Here is a 14,760-nt window from a genome sequence, read left to right on the forward strand (position 1 = left end):
AGGAGGAGGAGGAGGAGGAGCGAGTGCTTCGTTGTGGGGAAAAAAAAAAAACCGAAAGATAATGATACAGAAACACTGGTCTGTCTCATTGAGCCACTCTCCTGTAGAAGTAGAGGTACCCCAGGTCTTTGGGAGGTTTCTCTGAAGCACAGACCTTCTGGTCGTTGAAGATGACCCACCTGAAGGACAGAGGACGGGGAGGACAGAGAGGACAGAGTCAAAACCAGCAAACCTAGAACACTGGGAGGACAAACATCTTATATATTTATCCTGGAAAAACAGGACATTTTTTCAGTCAAACAAGTCATTGTCACTTCTGATCAAAACAAGTCATCGTCACTTCTGCTCATCATCATCCGCTGCTAACGAGGCCACGGTGAAGTGACTGACGACAAACCTGGGGTTTGCTGCCCCCTACTGACAGATGATGGAGACAAGTAAAATGACTACAGTATCTCTGACTACTGTCTGTAAACGGCTGTGATTGGAGTCTGACTTGAACACCAGGACCAACAGGGTCACAGGTCATTGACCTTGACCCTGGTCCTCTACTACAGGTTAGGTAACCAGCAGCTCATCTCTGTTTTAGGAGAGAGGAGATAAAATCAGTCACTCACTGTTGATCCTTTTTGATGTGACAGACGTAGTGGCCGCACATCGTGCTCGTCCCCATGTGACTGATGAAAGCAATCAGCTCATACTCTGTAATGAACAACAGTAATTAGAGGTTGGTCCGACGACTGAGAATAATCCAGTCACGGTTCATGTTCTTCGTGATCTCCTCTCCATCACTTACTGCCCGCTCCATCTCTGACGTGTGGCCCAGGGGGCGGCTCTCGACCCTCACTCTCTGCAGCGGAGCGCCCTCCCTCAGACACATCCATGGACTCCAGGTCATCCAGGTGAGAGAAGATCCAGTCCACTGCCCTGTCCAGGACGTTACTCTGGGAGACAAACAGGACAGAGGAGACGTTTTATGGAAAAGAAAACCCACGGCTGACGAGGTTTGGACAGAGTTCTGGGGTCTCTGGGGTCGGGGTCTCACCGTGGCCCGAAGTGCTTTGGTCGCCTGGTCCCTGCTGAAGCCCATGGACACGATGGTCGCCAGGTGCTCCTCAGAAATGCTCTCTGTGGGCGTGGTCCCGGGGCCAGAGCTGCAGCCGGGCATAACCAGGGGGGCGGAGAAATCTGCAGCCAATCACAAGCGTGTACTTTTAGTGTCAGGTATTTAATCCCAGGTCGATCCTCAGTGGTTTACACACCTGGATCATCGATGTGACTCATGATCCAGTTCATGGCAGAGTCACTTCCAGTGTTCCCAGTGTAATACACTGCTTTCCTGCAGGCTTCCATGGGGAATCCCATTTCACATAACTGGGAGACAGTGGCGTCGTCCAGCACCGGAGCTGAGAGAGAGCGCAGAGGAAGAGGTGAATAAATTCAACTGTATGATCAGGGCATTTAGGAAAAGGCCAAAAGAAACAAAAAAAAATCCAATATGTGTTGTGATATTTATCAATTTAAATATGGATTGAAAAAAATGAACTAAAGCTAAAACGTCAACTCAAAGTCGTTCAGAATAGATAAACAAACAAAAAGGCAACAGAAGGATTTGAGAAAAGACAAAAAGGCAAAAAAGGAAGAAAAGCAGGAAAAAAAAAGGATGAGAAATTAAAGTGTGACTGAAGAGGAAGAAGAAAAGATCAGAAAAGACAGACAGACTGACACAGCAGTGGGGAGTAGAGTGAATCGTCCTCCTCGTTGCCATGGAAACCCAGGATACCTTTAACCTCCACATCGGGGGTCACCAGTGGGGGCGGGGCCACCTCTGGTAAGAGCTCCTCCCCCGGCTGCTGTCCGGTTGCACGTAACGCACTCAGGTCCAAAGTGTCGGGAACGTCGATGCTCACGTCTGCGAATCAGAGAAATTCAAAACCACGATCACGTCATCAACCACCGACTGTCGACAAGGTTTCACCTTCAGAAACGTAGACTTTATATAAACGGCGCAGGAGGAGTGTGTGTGTGTGTGTGTGTGTGTGTTGTCAAGAATCTGGCTACGATACGATATATTGTGATTTACTGTGATACTATAGTCAGGACGATATATCGAGGTGTTTTATTTCCAAACGGTAGTGCAGGTCAGAGGTGAGTAGATTCAGAGAATCACTAGTTATACTGGTTATGTTTACCCAGTTTTTTAGGAACCCAGTCGAGGCCAAAGGTAAACTTCTTGATCTGTATAACCAGGTGGTCAGGGAACGAGGCGAAGCGTGTTGTTCTGGGAAAACAAACAAACTCATGTTAATACTTTCATTTTTTTTTTTAAGTTTTTTTCTTCTTCTATTTCCGTGTGTTTCTGGTACTTGGTAGCAGTAGTCTTGGCCTGCACGGCTGAGCTCCAGAAGTCTGTCAGGACCTCGGGTTCACTGAGAGCTGCCATGCACGCTGTGAAGGGGATCTGTGCACGCACGGTCAGGGGTGAGAAGTCTCCGCCCTCCTCACGCTGACACTCCGCCTCCTGAAGCTCCTCTGTCGGGGTCAAGTACAAAGACGTCTGTGAGGTTTTATTCAGGTCAAAGATCAACAACATTTTCCGAGGACAATAATCAGGGTAATTGTTGACACGGTCATCGTTGCTGCCTGAATTAGTTACTGTAGCAAAGAAAACTGAATCTGCACCACAACAATCTACTGTGAGCAGGGCTGTAACGCCACCGTGTGGTGAAGATAGGTCACTACAGCACCTGTGTTGACGGCCTGGTCCATGGGCACCGGCAGCTGAATGATGTAATCCACCCGCTGTGTGTACTTGGCCTTTTGTGACTGCTGACACACAATCCTCTCCTCCACCAGGAACCTGAAGGCCTCAGACGGGTTGGGCCCAGAGCGAGAGTTTCTCTGTGGTTCACGGAAAAAAGAAAAAAGATTCGTTAAAAAAAAGAAATAACACAAAGTATCAAGATAGAAAAATAATCATAATAATAATAATAAAGATTAGGATAGAAAAATAATCATAATAATAATAAAGATTATGGCGAGGGATTCTTTACCTCCACCATGTTTATGAAGTGCAATAAAAACTCCTGAGCGTCCTGCTGACGATTGGTGGAGAACTCCGGGTGGCCCCGCCCAACAAGTGCTTTGAACATCCGAGGTGCTATACCGACTTGGTCCCCCTGCAGGAAGAGTGTGAAAAGACACTGAGGACAGGAAGATGGGAGATCATACACACATGGACCACAACCTTCCTCTCATCTTTACATGTTGTACTGTATATGTCATCAGTATTTTCTTTTTCTTTAAGAAAACTCCTTTCTTTACTCTCTGTCTGTGTTAGATTTTGTGGATGTCTCTTCCACAAACTGGTATTTGTCTTTTGCAGAATCAGTTCAACAAGGATTTATGGGTAAATTCTGGCCAAGTCCACGTCTGCTCTAACTAAGAGCGTTCACAGCCACCGTCTCCTCTTACCCTGGGCTCAGACGACTCATTTTCTTCCCCAGGGTCTGGTGCTGGTTTACTGTATTCTCCTGACAAGAGGCCGTAGCCCAGCTTGGCTCTGAAATAATAATAATACAAAAAAAAATCAGACGTGACTTGATACCACGACAGAACAGTCTGACAAACACAAGAAACAGACTTCAACAACATTTGGATGTTTGGACAAGGATTTAACATGGAAATGAGGACACGGTGACCAAAGGGTTTTAAGATCTTACACTTTTACATATAAGGTCATTTTATAGATTATCAAAATTTTAGATTTTATGATAAGAGACCTGGATTAGGGGTGTGCATGGGCAAGAATCTGGTGATATGACACGATACAATATACTGTGATGTAATCTATAACTTTTTACATGGGCAAGAATCTGGTGATATGACACAATATACTGATGTAATATATAACTTTTTTAAAAAAAAGTTGAATATTTAATAATGAGTTTTATGTGGCTTTCAAGTCTTTCACGGTCCAGTTGTGGTCAGAGATCACTGGCTGTGTTCAAACACTCACACTTGAGTCTTGAAGTCCTGCGTGGGGTCACTCGGAGCTTCGTCAATGATTTTGTCGATGTTGGACACATACCTGCAGCGTAGAGAGAAACACGACTCAGTGGGGCTGCTGTGACACAGGTCGGGCCACAGACCTGAGGTTGAAGCCTCAACAAACACATGCCGGGAGTTCAGATGGTATTTTAAGATGCAGGTGCTTCGGTTGAAACTGAAACCATTTCCTGAAGTGTGTGTTTATGAGAACTCACTTGGTCTGGAAGTCCGGAACAGTGAAGAGCACTTGCATGACAGAGTTGAGGTAGCAGCTGTTGCCCAGGTTCTTTATACCAGTCAGTCCAGGGCCGTACAGAGGACGCAGGGTGGTCCCCGACTCCTGGATCACCTCCCACTCACCCACGTGCTGGTTCACAGCGATCTCCAGCTCTGTCATCGTCCGCTCCGTCTGCAAGCAAGAAAGTAGTAGATGGAAATCAAACCTCTGGTGTGGACGCTCCGCACGTTTCTGCAGTTGAGTCGTCCTCTGAGACCAAACCAATGTCTACAAACATCAGTACAGATATCAACACATCTGACTTTGGTGAATGAAGCCTGATATTTGTCTTGCCTTCTCCATGGTCATCATGTCGATGCCAAAGTGACTCAAATGTTCCGGTAACTTGGAATCCAGCACCATGTCGTCCTCGTCGTAGGAAAACACATCTGGACATGAAAACAGTGACCGACGGAGAGAGAAGAAGAAGAAAGTGAGAGAGCAGCCACTGAGGCGCCGCATCATCACAACTGCCTCAGACAACCAATCACAGCTCACCTAGTTCAGTTACTGTTGCTTTAATAATAAACATTAACCTAAAGTCGACCACTGAGCAGCTCTGAGTTAATCAATAAATGTCTAGTTTAAAATGTCATGAGGCTGAAGAGTTGAACTCATCCACTCAGATCCACGTTGCTCTACACCAGTGGTGTCAAACATACGGCCTGGTGGTTTGAGTTTGACACTAAAGGTACATTTCTTGTTATAGTCTACTTCTCCGTACGTGTTTACCTGCTCCATCAGGAGTGATGGTACCCAGTTTGACGGCCAGTGGATATCCCGTCTCCTGGAAGTGAAGAAGGGCGTGGTTGTTGCCCCCAGTGCCATCGAAGTATCTGCGGCCACACAGCACCTTGCCATCTGTCAGGTTCATCCACAGGTTCTCCTGGAGGTCGCAAACGTCACAGCGCCAACCGCTGTAACGCAACACAGTAAAGGTGAGGGAACGTTCTGTCACCAACGATGACGAGACGACATTTATCACAGTAGAAGGTGAACGTAAACACCAGATGGTTGTGTGACTGCGTCTTCACCTTGGTGGGATCTTGAGCCCGTTGTCGAGCTGTTTAAGTTCAGCAGCATGTCTGGACTCCTGTCTCACTTCTCCGTCCCACTGTTGAACTTGTAACGTGTGAGACACAGAGTCGGCGGCCATGATACCAGCCATGGACAGGGACACCTGTCAGAACACAAAAAAAAAACAAAAAAACAATGTTGAGTGTTTGAAGACCAAAATGTACCAAAAGCATTTCATTATTAGTATAAAAAAATAAACAGGATGATTACTTAAAAATATAAGAATGGATTTTAAAACAATTATGACATTTGTGACAAGCTGATGCAAAGAAGTGCATTTAGAACTCATCATTTTTCAGCAGATGCATTAAATATGAAAAATAATTTATTTCTAGACTGTTGTTAAGGTAACAGAAGGGAAAAATAAAGGATTCCTCACCCGCTCCTTCACAACATCAGGCATGTTGTTAAGGTCCTCTGACGTCACTTCCTGTCGGTCAGGTAGAATCACCACCTTTATATCCTCGTCATACTGTTCTTGCTCCACATCAAAGCCTCCTTCGATCCCTGGACAAATCAGAATCGAGGCAGAACATCAGTCTGGACACTAACTAACCTGGTTTACTTTACTTTAACAAACTTGATTAAACTAACCTGGTTTACTTTACTTTAACAAACAATTATTAATTTATTAAAAACATCGTTTCCTTTAACAGACTCACCGATGGCCAGCCTGGTGGGCTTCTTCTTTGGTGGGTGTCCAGAGGCAGAGTTAGCATCATCTTCCTTCTGCAATAAAACACAAGATAGATGTTTAGTTGAAATTGAAATTCTGAACCAAGAACATCAACAATGATGTTTAGTTGAAATTGAAATTCTGAATCAGCTTCATTGACCAAGAACATCAACAAAAACAAAACATTCAACTCATGGATCTTTTTTTAATCTGAATTAATTAACATCTGATCCATTTCTGGCAGTCAGAACCAGATGCTAGATCAGTGTTACTCTGACAAGTGGACACGACCAAAGTGGACTGAAGAAATAATAATAATAATAATAATAATAAAACAGCCCAGTTTTTACCTTTGACTTTCGGGTCCTGGTGATGTGCAGGTACGCCCTCTGACCAGACCTAGCACTGTGTCTGTCCACATACTGGCTTCCAAAGCCCAGGAAACTGTTCATACACAGGTACAGGCCTCCTTCACTTTCCATAATAATCAACAAGGTGATGATGATGATGATGATGATGTGAGAAACTGTTTGTACCTTCGCCATCAAAACACAACAAAACAGTTTCACTTTGAAGGAAGAACCGTGGAAGTCAGTAACCCTGGAAAAAAACATGTTAATTCAACCATGAGTCGATTTTTCCTGAAGAGATTTTATAAAGCTGAAAATTCTATTACATTTTTGTAGCATCAAATTAAAGTCACTCTAAGAACGTTGAATTCGCAAAGGTGACATTTGAATATATATTATCACTGACTATTTATACAGGACACAAATCAGTTCGACAGAGGTTGGATAATAATCTTACTCCATAAATAATAACACGTTCCTGGATATTTAGAACTAATTTTCACGATAAAATAAAGACGTGTTTTCAGCCTGTCCAAACACAAGAACAACTCATTCAGATTTATTTCTAGCTACTTTGACAGCAAATGCTAACGAGGGCAGCTAATAAGCTAGGCTAACTTTCCGTTGCACTACAATACACAAGCTTAGCTTGACGCTAGCCAAACAGCTAGCTTATTTAGAAATATGTAAGAAGCCAGCGCATAAAGTTAAAAAAAAAAAACACCGTCACATTTATATAACACAGAAACAGCACAAGACGGTAGGAAATAAAACAGACAACAAACGTCAGCTGACGTTTCGATTCGTATAGGAATGAATGCTCACCGGCGAGGCAAATGACAAGGCGCATTCGTCTTTGTGGACTCGGTCTCCGGGTTTTGGAACCCGAATTGTAGACAAAACCGACATCAAAACCTCACCAACATCCGCCATGGCTACCTAGAAAATCCTGCGTTTCAGCGGGACACTTGCTACCGTCAGTACAGCCCGCAGTCTCTTGGTGCACCGGCTCAGAGGAGTTCCCGTGGTCGAGTCCGTCTACTGGTGTCTGTGATCGACTGAATGAATCATGGGACGGTGCCTTGTGTTCAACGCAGGCCGATTGAACTCCTGAGCTCCGCACAGCGACGGACGGAGCCTCTGTACCGTAATCTGTGGAATACGAGCACCTGTTAGATTCTTTTAAAGAGCATTGACAAATTCACCCTGAGCGAACTCAACAAAAAATCCTTTGAATCCTTTCGAATTTATTTTTGAATATATTTCTTAATATATTTCTTTTCATTGAATAAAACAATGTTTCTTCCTTCTTTTCTTGCCCTTTTTACAATGTTTCTTCCTTCTTTTCTTGTCCCTTTTTCCTCTTCTGTTGTTTCATCAATGTTTAAAACGAATGTCTGAGGAGAACGATCGAATTTTCCATGTTTATCTCAACTAAATCGAAATTCTATTTTGAATACAGTCGAAAGTAGAAATTCCAGAAACTTCCAGATATTTTCTTTTCTTTCCAGTATTTTATTTGATCCACACCATGTGTTTCCCATTTTAATTATCATTTTTACACTTCGTCGTCAGCCTTTTTTTCCATTCCCTCTCATGGACGTTAACTCGTTTACAGTGACGTGTCTCACGTTGTCAAACAACATTTGTCCCCAACGATGGGTCGATGGGTAAATGCAGAGGGTACAGTAAATCCTGGGGCATCAGTTATTGCCACACTCATCAAATCTGCCCTCCTCAAACTCGGAGAGACTTTCTTTTCCTCCCCCTCACATTAACATAGTCCCTCCTCCTCCTCCTCCTCCTCCTCCTCCTGGTCTCCCTGCTCCGGCTCTTCCTCCTGGTCCTCCCTCGGTCTTCTCCTCTGGTAGACCATGGCCGGGCTCCTGGCTCACCCCCGTGTGTACGTGGCGTTTCTTTGGGCTCTTGCAGCGTTCCTTCGTGCCACAGCGGCGACCCCGGGGTCGGTGGGCAGCGCCAACGTCCTGTCCCTGCTGCAGCCCTACGACCTCATGTACTACAGCGGGGTGCGGGCGTACTTCGGTAAGGAGTGGGCGAAGGCGGCGGAGCTGCTGGAGAAGTCCCTCCTGACCAAGGAGACTCTGCTCCGGGTCCGCAGACTGTGTCACGACCAGTGTGAGGCGGCGGGGGCAGAGAAACTGGACAAACTGGGCAAGTTGAACTGTGTGTGTGTGTGTGTGTGTTTTTAGACCAGTGGTTCTCAAAATGTGGTATGCGTACCATTGGGGTACTAGGGCTCCATCTTGTGGGACTCGAGTGCTACTGCTTGATTAGTTTGTAGTTATACTGATCCTGCCCCCCCCCCCTCGTTTTCTTACCCCTCTGTTTTGCCCCCCCACTGATTCTCCTCTCTGATATGATGGAATATATTCCTATTAAAATTAATTACCCCCACACAGGGTAACGTTACATTTGAAACATGTTTGTGAGCAAGAGCTAATGGTGCGTTCAAGTTGTTCACGAAAGTCGGAATTTTCCTACTGTTCAACTTAAACAAGGAATTATACTGGAAAAAAAAGGAAAGAATCTGAGACATAAAAATATAAAACACAAATATAAATAAAACTATAGAAATAGAAATTGTTACGTTAAGGTTGTTATTATTATTATTATTACAGTATAGTGGTATTACTGACCCCCCCGCCCCCCCCCCCAGTGATGATAGTCTTATGAATTAATATTCAAATATTTCTAATATTGAACTTGTTCCGTCGTGTACTCACTTCCGCCCCCTGCTGTTGTATCATCAGACTCAGAGGTGGGGGGCATGTGGGACCTCTGGGCCCTGGACTGGGTGCAGCTGAAGGCCGAGTGTCTGAGGTTCTGCGTGGGACGCTACGTCAGCCCGGCGGGACAACTTCCTGTGTCGTCAGACATAGAGTACGAGTTTGGGACTCGGAATCCGTACAACTTCCTACAGGTCACCTACTACAAGGTGAGGCGTTCAACACCAGCTCAGAAATCACAGCACCTGCTTCGGCTCCCTGTCGTCTTATTACAGATTTCTCTCTTCTTCTTCTTCATCATCATCATCATCATCAGTTGGAAAAGCTGCAGAAGGCGGCGTCGGCAGCTCACACGTACTTCGTGGCCAACCCCAGTCACCTGGAGATGAGGAACAACATCGAGAAGTACAGGAGGATGGAGGGAGTGACGGACGAGGACTTCCTGGACAGAGAGATGGAGAATGAGAAGCACTGGGTGAGGAGAGGGGGGGACGGGGGGGACGGGGGGTTATTTAACGTCCCATCCAACTGATCCTGGACCAGCCTGGACCTCAGTGATGATTCACCTTCACGCAGCAGGGTCTTCAGACTGGGACGTGTCTGAACTCATGTGTTCAGTCCTGTCAGAAAAAAAACGCCTACGTCAATGCACGGCTGTGAGTTCATAAAACTGAAAATAAAAAAAGAATTTGAAGAATTCACAACTTTAAAAAACATGTTGATAAAATACATTTGATACTAAATGAACCATTATACAACTGTCATTAACGATGACGTCACCAGACATATAAATATATTTTTCCAAACTGCTGCTGGACTGATTTTCTGTTCCAACCACAGAAACCTAGACATTTTCATAGTTTGTTACGTTTGTCAAGTGTTAATGTGTTAATGTTAGTATCTATGAAGAAACATGTCTGACCAGCCGCTGCCTCAGGGGTAAATTCCACTCCTTTTCACTTTTACTTTCTGCTCTGTGGTTTAGACTCAGTCGCCAACATTTTCAAGACAAAAACCAGTGTTTTATATAAACACTATTCACAGTTTTGTTTTAATTTTCTTACCAATGAGCAGATTCATCTAAAGACCAAGGTTTTCTTGTGTTCTGACTGAGGCTGATCCTGATTGGTTCTTAGGTCCACTACGACGCCGCGGTCCAGTCCGAGGCCTCGTCCGACTGGACCAGAGCTGCCGACAGGTGGAGGGAGTGTGTGAACGAAACGCTGCGGCAGACGGAGGAGTGCAGGGTGCAGTGTGACACGGCCTCCCAGAAGCTGCCCGAGGACAGGGGGGTGGACAGTGTGGGGGGGGTGTTTGAGAAAGCAGCAGGTAAGACTGGACGACTGCAGCCTGGTGTTTTTGTCGTCGTCGTCTCCTTCTTCTTCTGTGACGATGAGGCTCTCTTCCTTTTTCCCCTGGCAGCTCTGTCTCTCTCCCTGCTCTCGTGTCGACAGTCATGTGTGACTCAGGTGGCCACACGACCTGGACGGATTTCAGCTCAAGAGGACTTCCTGCCCACACAACTGGAGCATCTGCACATAGCTCAGTTTAAAGGTCAAACTTTAACCTCAACATCCATCCATCCATCCATCCATCCATCCAACCATTCACAACGACATTCACAACCATGGTCAGTCCAGAGTGAACAGTTCAGTCCATCATTTATGGACCAGGACCTGAAGAACACAGAACAAACCTTCTCATCTTTCACACTGTAAAAAATAATAAATTACAATTATTCATTACATCAAAAATAATTTTAACTTTTTGACACTGTTATAGCCTGGCATTAGTGCATTCCCCCCCGGCAGAGTTCAGGAGTAGATGGTGATAATGAAGCATAGAAAATGACTATATTTAAATATTTGTTGGTCAATTAATGGATCACTGTCAGATTAACAATCATCTCACAATCATTACAGCCACAGAAACAACAAATGGACAAATTATTATTATTATTTTTAAGTGTTCATCTTTTACATTTTCTCCCAAACAGCTGGCGACGTTAAAGCAGCAGTGCAGACTCTACGCTCTCTGCTGCTGTTTTACCCCAAAGACAAGGACTCTTTAGACAACCTGCAGTTCTACTTTGAGACACTTGAGGGCGACAAAGCGTCACAAGAAACCCAGGCTGCTCAGGTTCAGTAGTGATTTAAGGCATTTGTGACTTTTTCCACTGTAATTGTCCTTAGTTTGAAGTGTTAAATAAATGGAGACATAAAAGTGTAAATGCAGAATTAAAGGAAAGCCCCGTGAATTTTCACTTCAGTGTTTTTCGTCCATGTGTTTCACAGGACATGGTCACGTACGTCAACCGCTCGTTGCAAGAAAAAAAGCTTCTGTACTTTGGCATGGAGAACATGGGCTTCACTTTCACTGACCCAGTAAGTGCTGACACCAGGGCACATGTGTTTAAGACAAACACGCATGAAATACATGAACACACTCACTGATGAAGGCTGAATACTCGGTACTCCTTGTAGGATCTTTGGACTCCAGAGGACGTTGTCCCAGAATCACTGAGAGACGTCTGGAGGTGAGACAAACACAAAAGACAAGGTGTTCATTAAGTGGAGCATGAAGCACAGAGTTTAGAAGTATTTTTGTTTCACTTTTAGAGCAGAAAAGGACAAAATGAACGAGAGCCTAAAAGACGGCGTGCAGCAGGACGAAGTGGACGCCAGCGGATTTTATGCAGGTCAGACTTTTTAAAACTGCCCTGGGGTGACACTCATTACCCTGCCCCGTAAAACCACCCCTGTTACCTGTGTCTGCAGGTGGTCCAGTCCCTCAGGTGGGCGTGACCATCACCATGGATGACGAGCGCATGAACGGGACCAACCGTGTGGTACTGGATGGCGTGATGACAGAGAAGGAGTGCGGCAGCATCCTGCAGCTGGCCACAGTGAGTTCACCTCGGTCCGGTCAGATTTTAGAACTCCACACCAGGAACAGTCTGGACTTCCATTTCCTCTTCTCCCTGATAGGCTGCAGCGTCAGCTGGAGATGGTTACCGGGGGCGACGCTCTCCGCACACGCCACATGAGACGTTTGAAGGCCTGACTGTGCTCAGGGCCGTGAAGGTAGACACACATGAAGTACAGCAGTCGTGGTGTAATTAACAACCACCCCCGACTGTTTAACAGCCACTGTAAAAACGACGTCTCTTTCTTTGTTGTAAATTTATCATTTTAGGGGGGCAGTTGTAGCCCGGGGCAGTTCTTGTGTTGTGGTTCTCATGTATTTTCATATAAGACGTGACGTGAGTCCAGGTTTTAAAAACATCGACGTCGAGGTCAACTGCTGAAATTCATCCACTGAGGAAAAACTAAATAAACACTAAAGTATCAAAGTTTTAAATCCAATGTCAACTTCCTTCCTCCAGTTGGCTCAGGACGGCCTGGTCAACCAATCAGATGCCAAGCTCTTACATGAACTGGGGGAGAGGGTTCGAGTTCTGCTGCACTCCTACTTCCGGAGTCCCTCAGACCTCCACGTCTCTTTCACACACCTGGTCTGTCGTAACGCCGTCCCAGGTGTGGACCGCCGCGAGAGACTCCATCGTCTCAGCTCAGACTCCGATGTTTTTAAACTGAAACTTTTAAACTTGGCTGTGATTCTGTAGGTGACCAGGAGGGCAGATCAGACCTGTCCCACCCTGTCCACGTGGACAACTGTCTCCTAGAGCCAGAGACCAAACAGTGCTGGAAGGAACCACCGGCCTTCATACACCGAGACCTGAGGTGTGTCGACGTTCTTCCCTCAGGAACAAACGCTCTCTACGTCGTGTTGATTTTCTGCTCTGTTTCCGTCTCAGCGCCGTTCTCTACCTGAACGACAACTTTGAAGGTGGTGACTTGTTCTTCACCAGCCAGGACGCCAAGAAAGTGACAGTGAGTCATTTTATTAACCTTTGACCCCTGGTTGAAACAGAAAAGAAAATACAAATAAATACTAATCAAATTAGATCAACTGAAGACTAAAAAACAAGAAAATCAAAGTGATGAACTGGTGACGTGTCCCCCCCCCAGGCTGAGGTCAAACCCAGATGTGGTAGACTGGTGGGCTTTTCCTCCGGTCCGGTGAACCCCCACGGTGTTACCGCAGTGACCAGCGGGCGGCGTTGCTCTCTTGCCCTGTGGTTCACAAAGGACAAGTTCTACAGGGACATGGTGAGCACGACAGTGATCCGGGTGTCATCCGGGTCACATGACCCCACACTGGGGAAACTGTTGTGTTAACAGCAGATCTGCTACAACAGGCTGCCCCCTGGAGGCGCCAACTATGTGGTTCCTCTGGGAATCGAGCCCAGGACTCTCTATACTCTAAAACCACTTTATTTACATTTTTAAGCTGTGATGAATGAGATTAAATAGCATTAACGAATCACTCGTCTGGATCTTTCTCTGCCCCTCAGGAGCGGGAGGAGGCCGAGGCTCTGTGGGCCGCAGACGGACAGAGCGTGGTGAAAAAGGACGAGGACAAGTCAAAGGGCAGCGGCGCCAGGAACGCTCGGAGTCAAGCGTCTACGGAGAGGAGCAGGGGCAGAGGCAGAGTGACGGGGGGCAAAGACGAGCTCTGAGACATCAACAAATCCTCAGGACCAGTCATCAAAGGAGGGGGGGGGGTGTTGTTCATGTACATACTGTATTTATGATGAAGATAAGTGAGGAAGACACTGACGTGGGTTTGGTCTGTTCTTCTGATTCTGTGGCGTTTACTGACCGATGTCGATCAGGGGGGGGGGGGGGGGGGGTGTTGTTCATGTACATACTGTATTTATGATGAAGATAAGTGAGGAAGACACTGACGTAAGTGAGGAAGACACTGACGATTCTGTGGCGTTTACTGACCGATGTCGATCACTCCAAAAATGAAGAGAATAAAAAAGTGACTTTTCACCAGTGTCATATCTAAAATATATTCATATTCATATATGTTCCATCTGAACATCAGTTCCTAACTCTGGAACAGAGGGATCTACATTTGGAATCACTAAGAAGAAAGAAAAGAACAAGAACATGAACCAACACCAGGAATATTGGAGAAAATCAAGAACTGATCAATTACTGAGGAGATTGATACGGGATCAGGAGAGGACAGATGAGGAGAGGACAGATCAGGAAAGGACAGATCAGGAGAGGACAGATGAGGAGAGGACAGATGAGGAGAGGACAGATGAGGAGAGGACAGATCAGGAGAGGACAGATCAGGAGACACTTCAGTGCGTTGATACTGGAGTGTTTCTTTGTTCTACTGTGAGGTTCAACCACTGCAGCAGAATGTGGAGTTTTACACCTCGAGTGAAAACAGGTGGTAAAATGTTTTAGAATTATTCACAAAAACAGTGAGAATGGGTGAGACTACGTCAGCACAGTTATCAGCAACCAGACACTAAGTCAGTGGGAGAGGGAGGAGTGGGGTGAGGAGTGGGGGCGCCAGTGGAAATAGAAATAGAGAGATTACTGTTAATCCAGCATAAATGAGTGCATTTGTTTATGAGGCTTAAAAATGTCTCCCATTTTGAATATGGATTAATAATCCAGCCACGGATCATTTAATCATTCACGTCCAGTGGAGTAA

The 14,760-nt window shown here is 45.6% G+C and overlaps 2 protein-coding genes across 4 annotated transcripts; one reads left to right on the plus strand and one right to left on the minus strand.

The window, feature by feature from the left end:
- Positions 1-36: 36 nt before the first annotated feature.
- On the minus strand, positions 37-9,312 carry usp5 (ubiquitin specific peptidase 5 (isopeptidase T)). Of its 3 annotated transcripts, none has more exons than XM_008322794.3 (21): positions 9,175-9,312; positions 7,256-7,582; positions 6,431-6,559; positions 6,067-6,133; positions 5,784-5,911; positions 5,362-5,507; positions 5,060-5,244; positions 4,622-4,716; positions 4,266-4,459; positions 4,019-4,090; positions 3,475-3,562; positions 3,054-3,179; positions 2,748-2,901; positions 2,367-2,532; positions 2,193-2,281; positions 1,784-1,912; positions 1,263-1,406; positions 1,046-1,188; positions 797-944; positions 618-702; positions 37-179 (listed from the first exon to the last, which is right to left on the minus strand). In XM_008322794.3, the coding sequence occupies exons 2-21, from the start codon at positions 7,361-7,363 to the stop codon at positions 86-88; spliced, it is 2,490 nt and encodes an 829-aa protein (XP_008321016.1). In that variant the 5' UTR covers positions 7,364-7,582; positions 9,175-9,312; the 3' UTR covers positions 37-85. The 3 variants fall into 3 exon arrangements, with proteins under 3 accessions (XP_008321016.1, XP_008321015.1, XP_016893330.1); XM_008322793.3 differs by having other exon boundaries at positions 1,727-1,912; XM_017037841.2 differs by lacking the exon at positions 9,175-9,312 and having other exon boundaries at positions 1,727-1,912; positions 7,256-7,591.
- On the plus strand, positions 7,811-13,906 carry p3h3 (prolyl 3-hydroxylase 3). The gene is made up of 16 exons (XM_008322797.3): positions 7,811-8,602; positions 9,202-9,386; positions 9,494-9,652; positions 10,314-10,506; positions 10,600-10,731; positions 11,174-11,316; positions 11,472-11,561; positions 11,661-11,713; positions 11,796-11,875; positions 11,955-12,082; positions 12,165-12,260; positions 12,563-12,713; positions 12,803-12,920; positions 12,995-13,070; positions 13,209-13,349; positions 13,595-13,906. The coding sequence occupies exons 1-16, from the start codon at positions 8,305-8,307 to the stop codon at positions 13,757-13,759; spliced, it is 2,208 nt and encodes a 735-aa protein (XP_008321019.1). The 5' UTR covers positions 7,811-8,304; the 3' UTR covers positions 13,760-13,906.
- The last annotated feature ends 854 nt before the right edge of the window (positions 13,907-14,760 follow it).

This window comes from Cynoglossus semilaevis, chromosome 13 (genome assembly GCF_000523025.1).
Source record: "Cynoglossus semilaevis isolate Cse_v1.0 chromosome 13, Cse_v1.0, whole genome shotgun sequence".
Lineage (NCBI taxonomy): Eukaryota > Metazoa > Chordata > Actinopteri > Pleuronectiformes > Cynoglossidae > Cynoglossus > Cynoglossus semilaevis.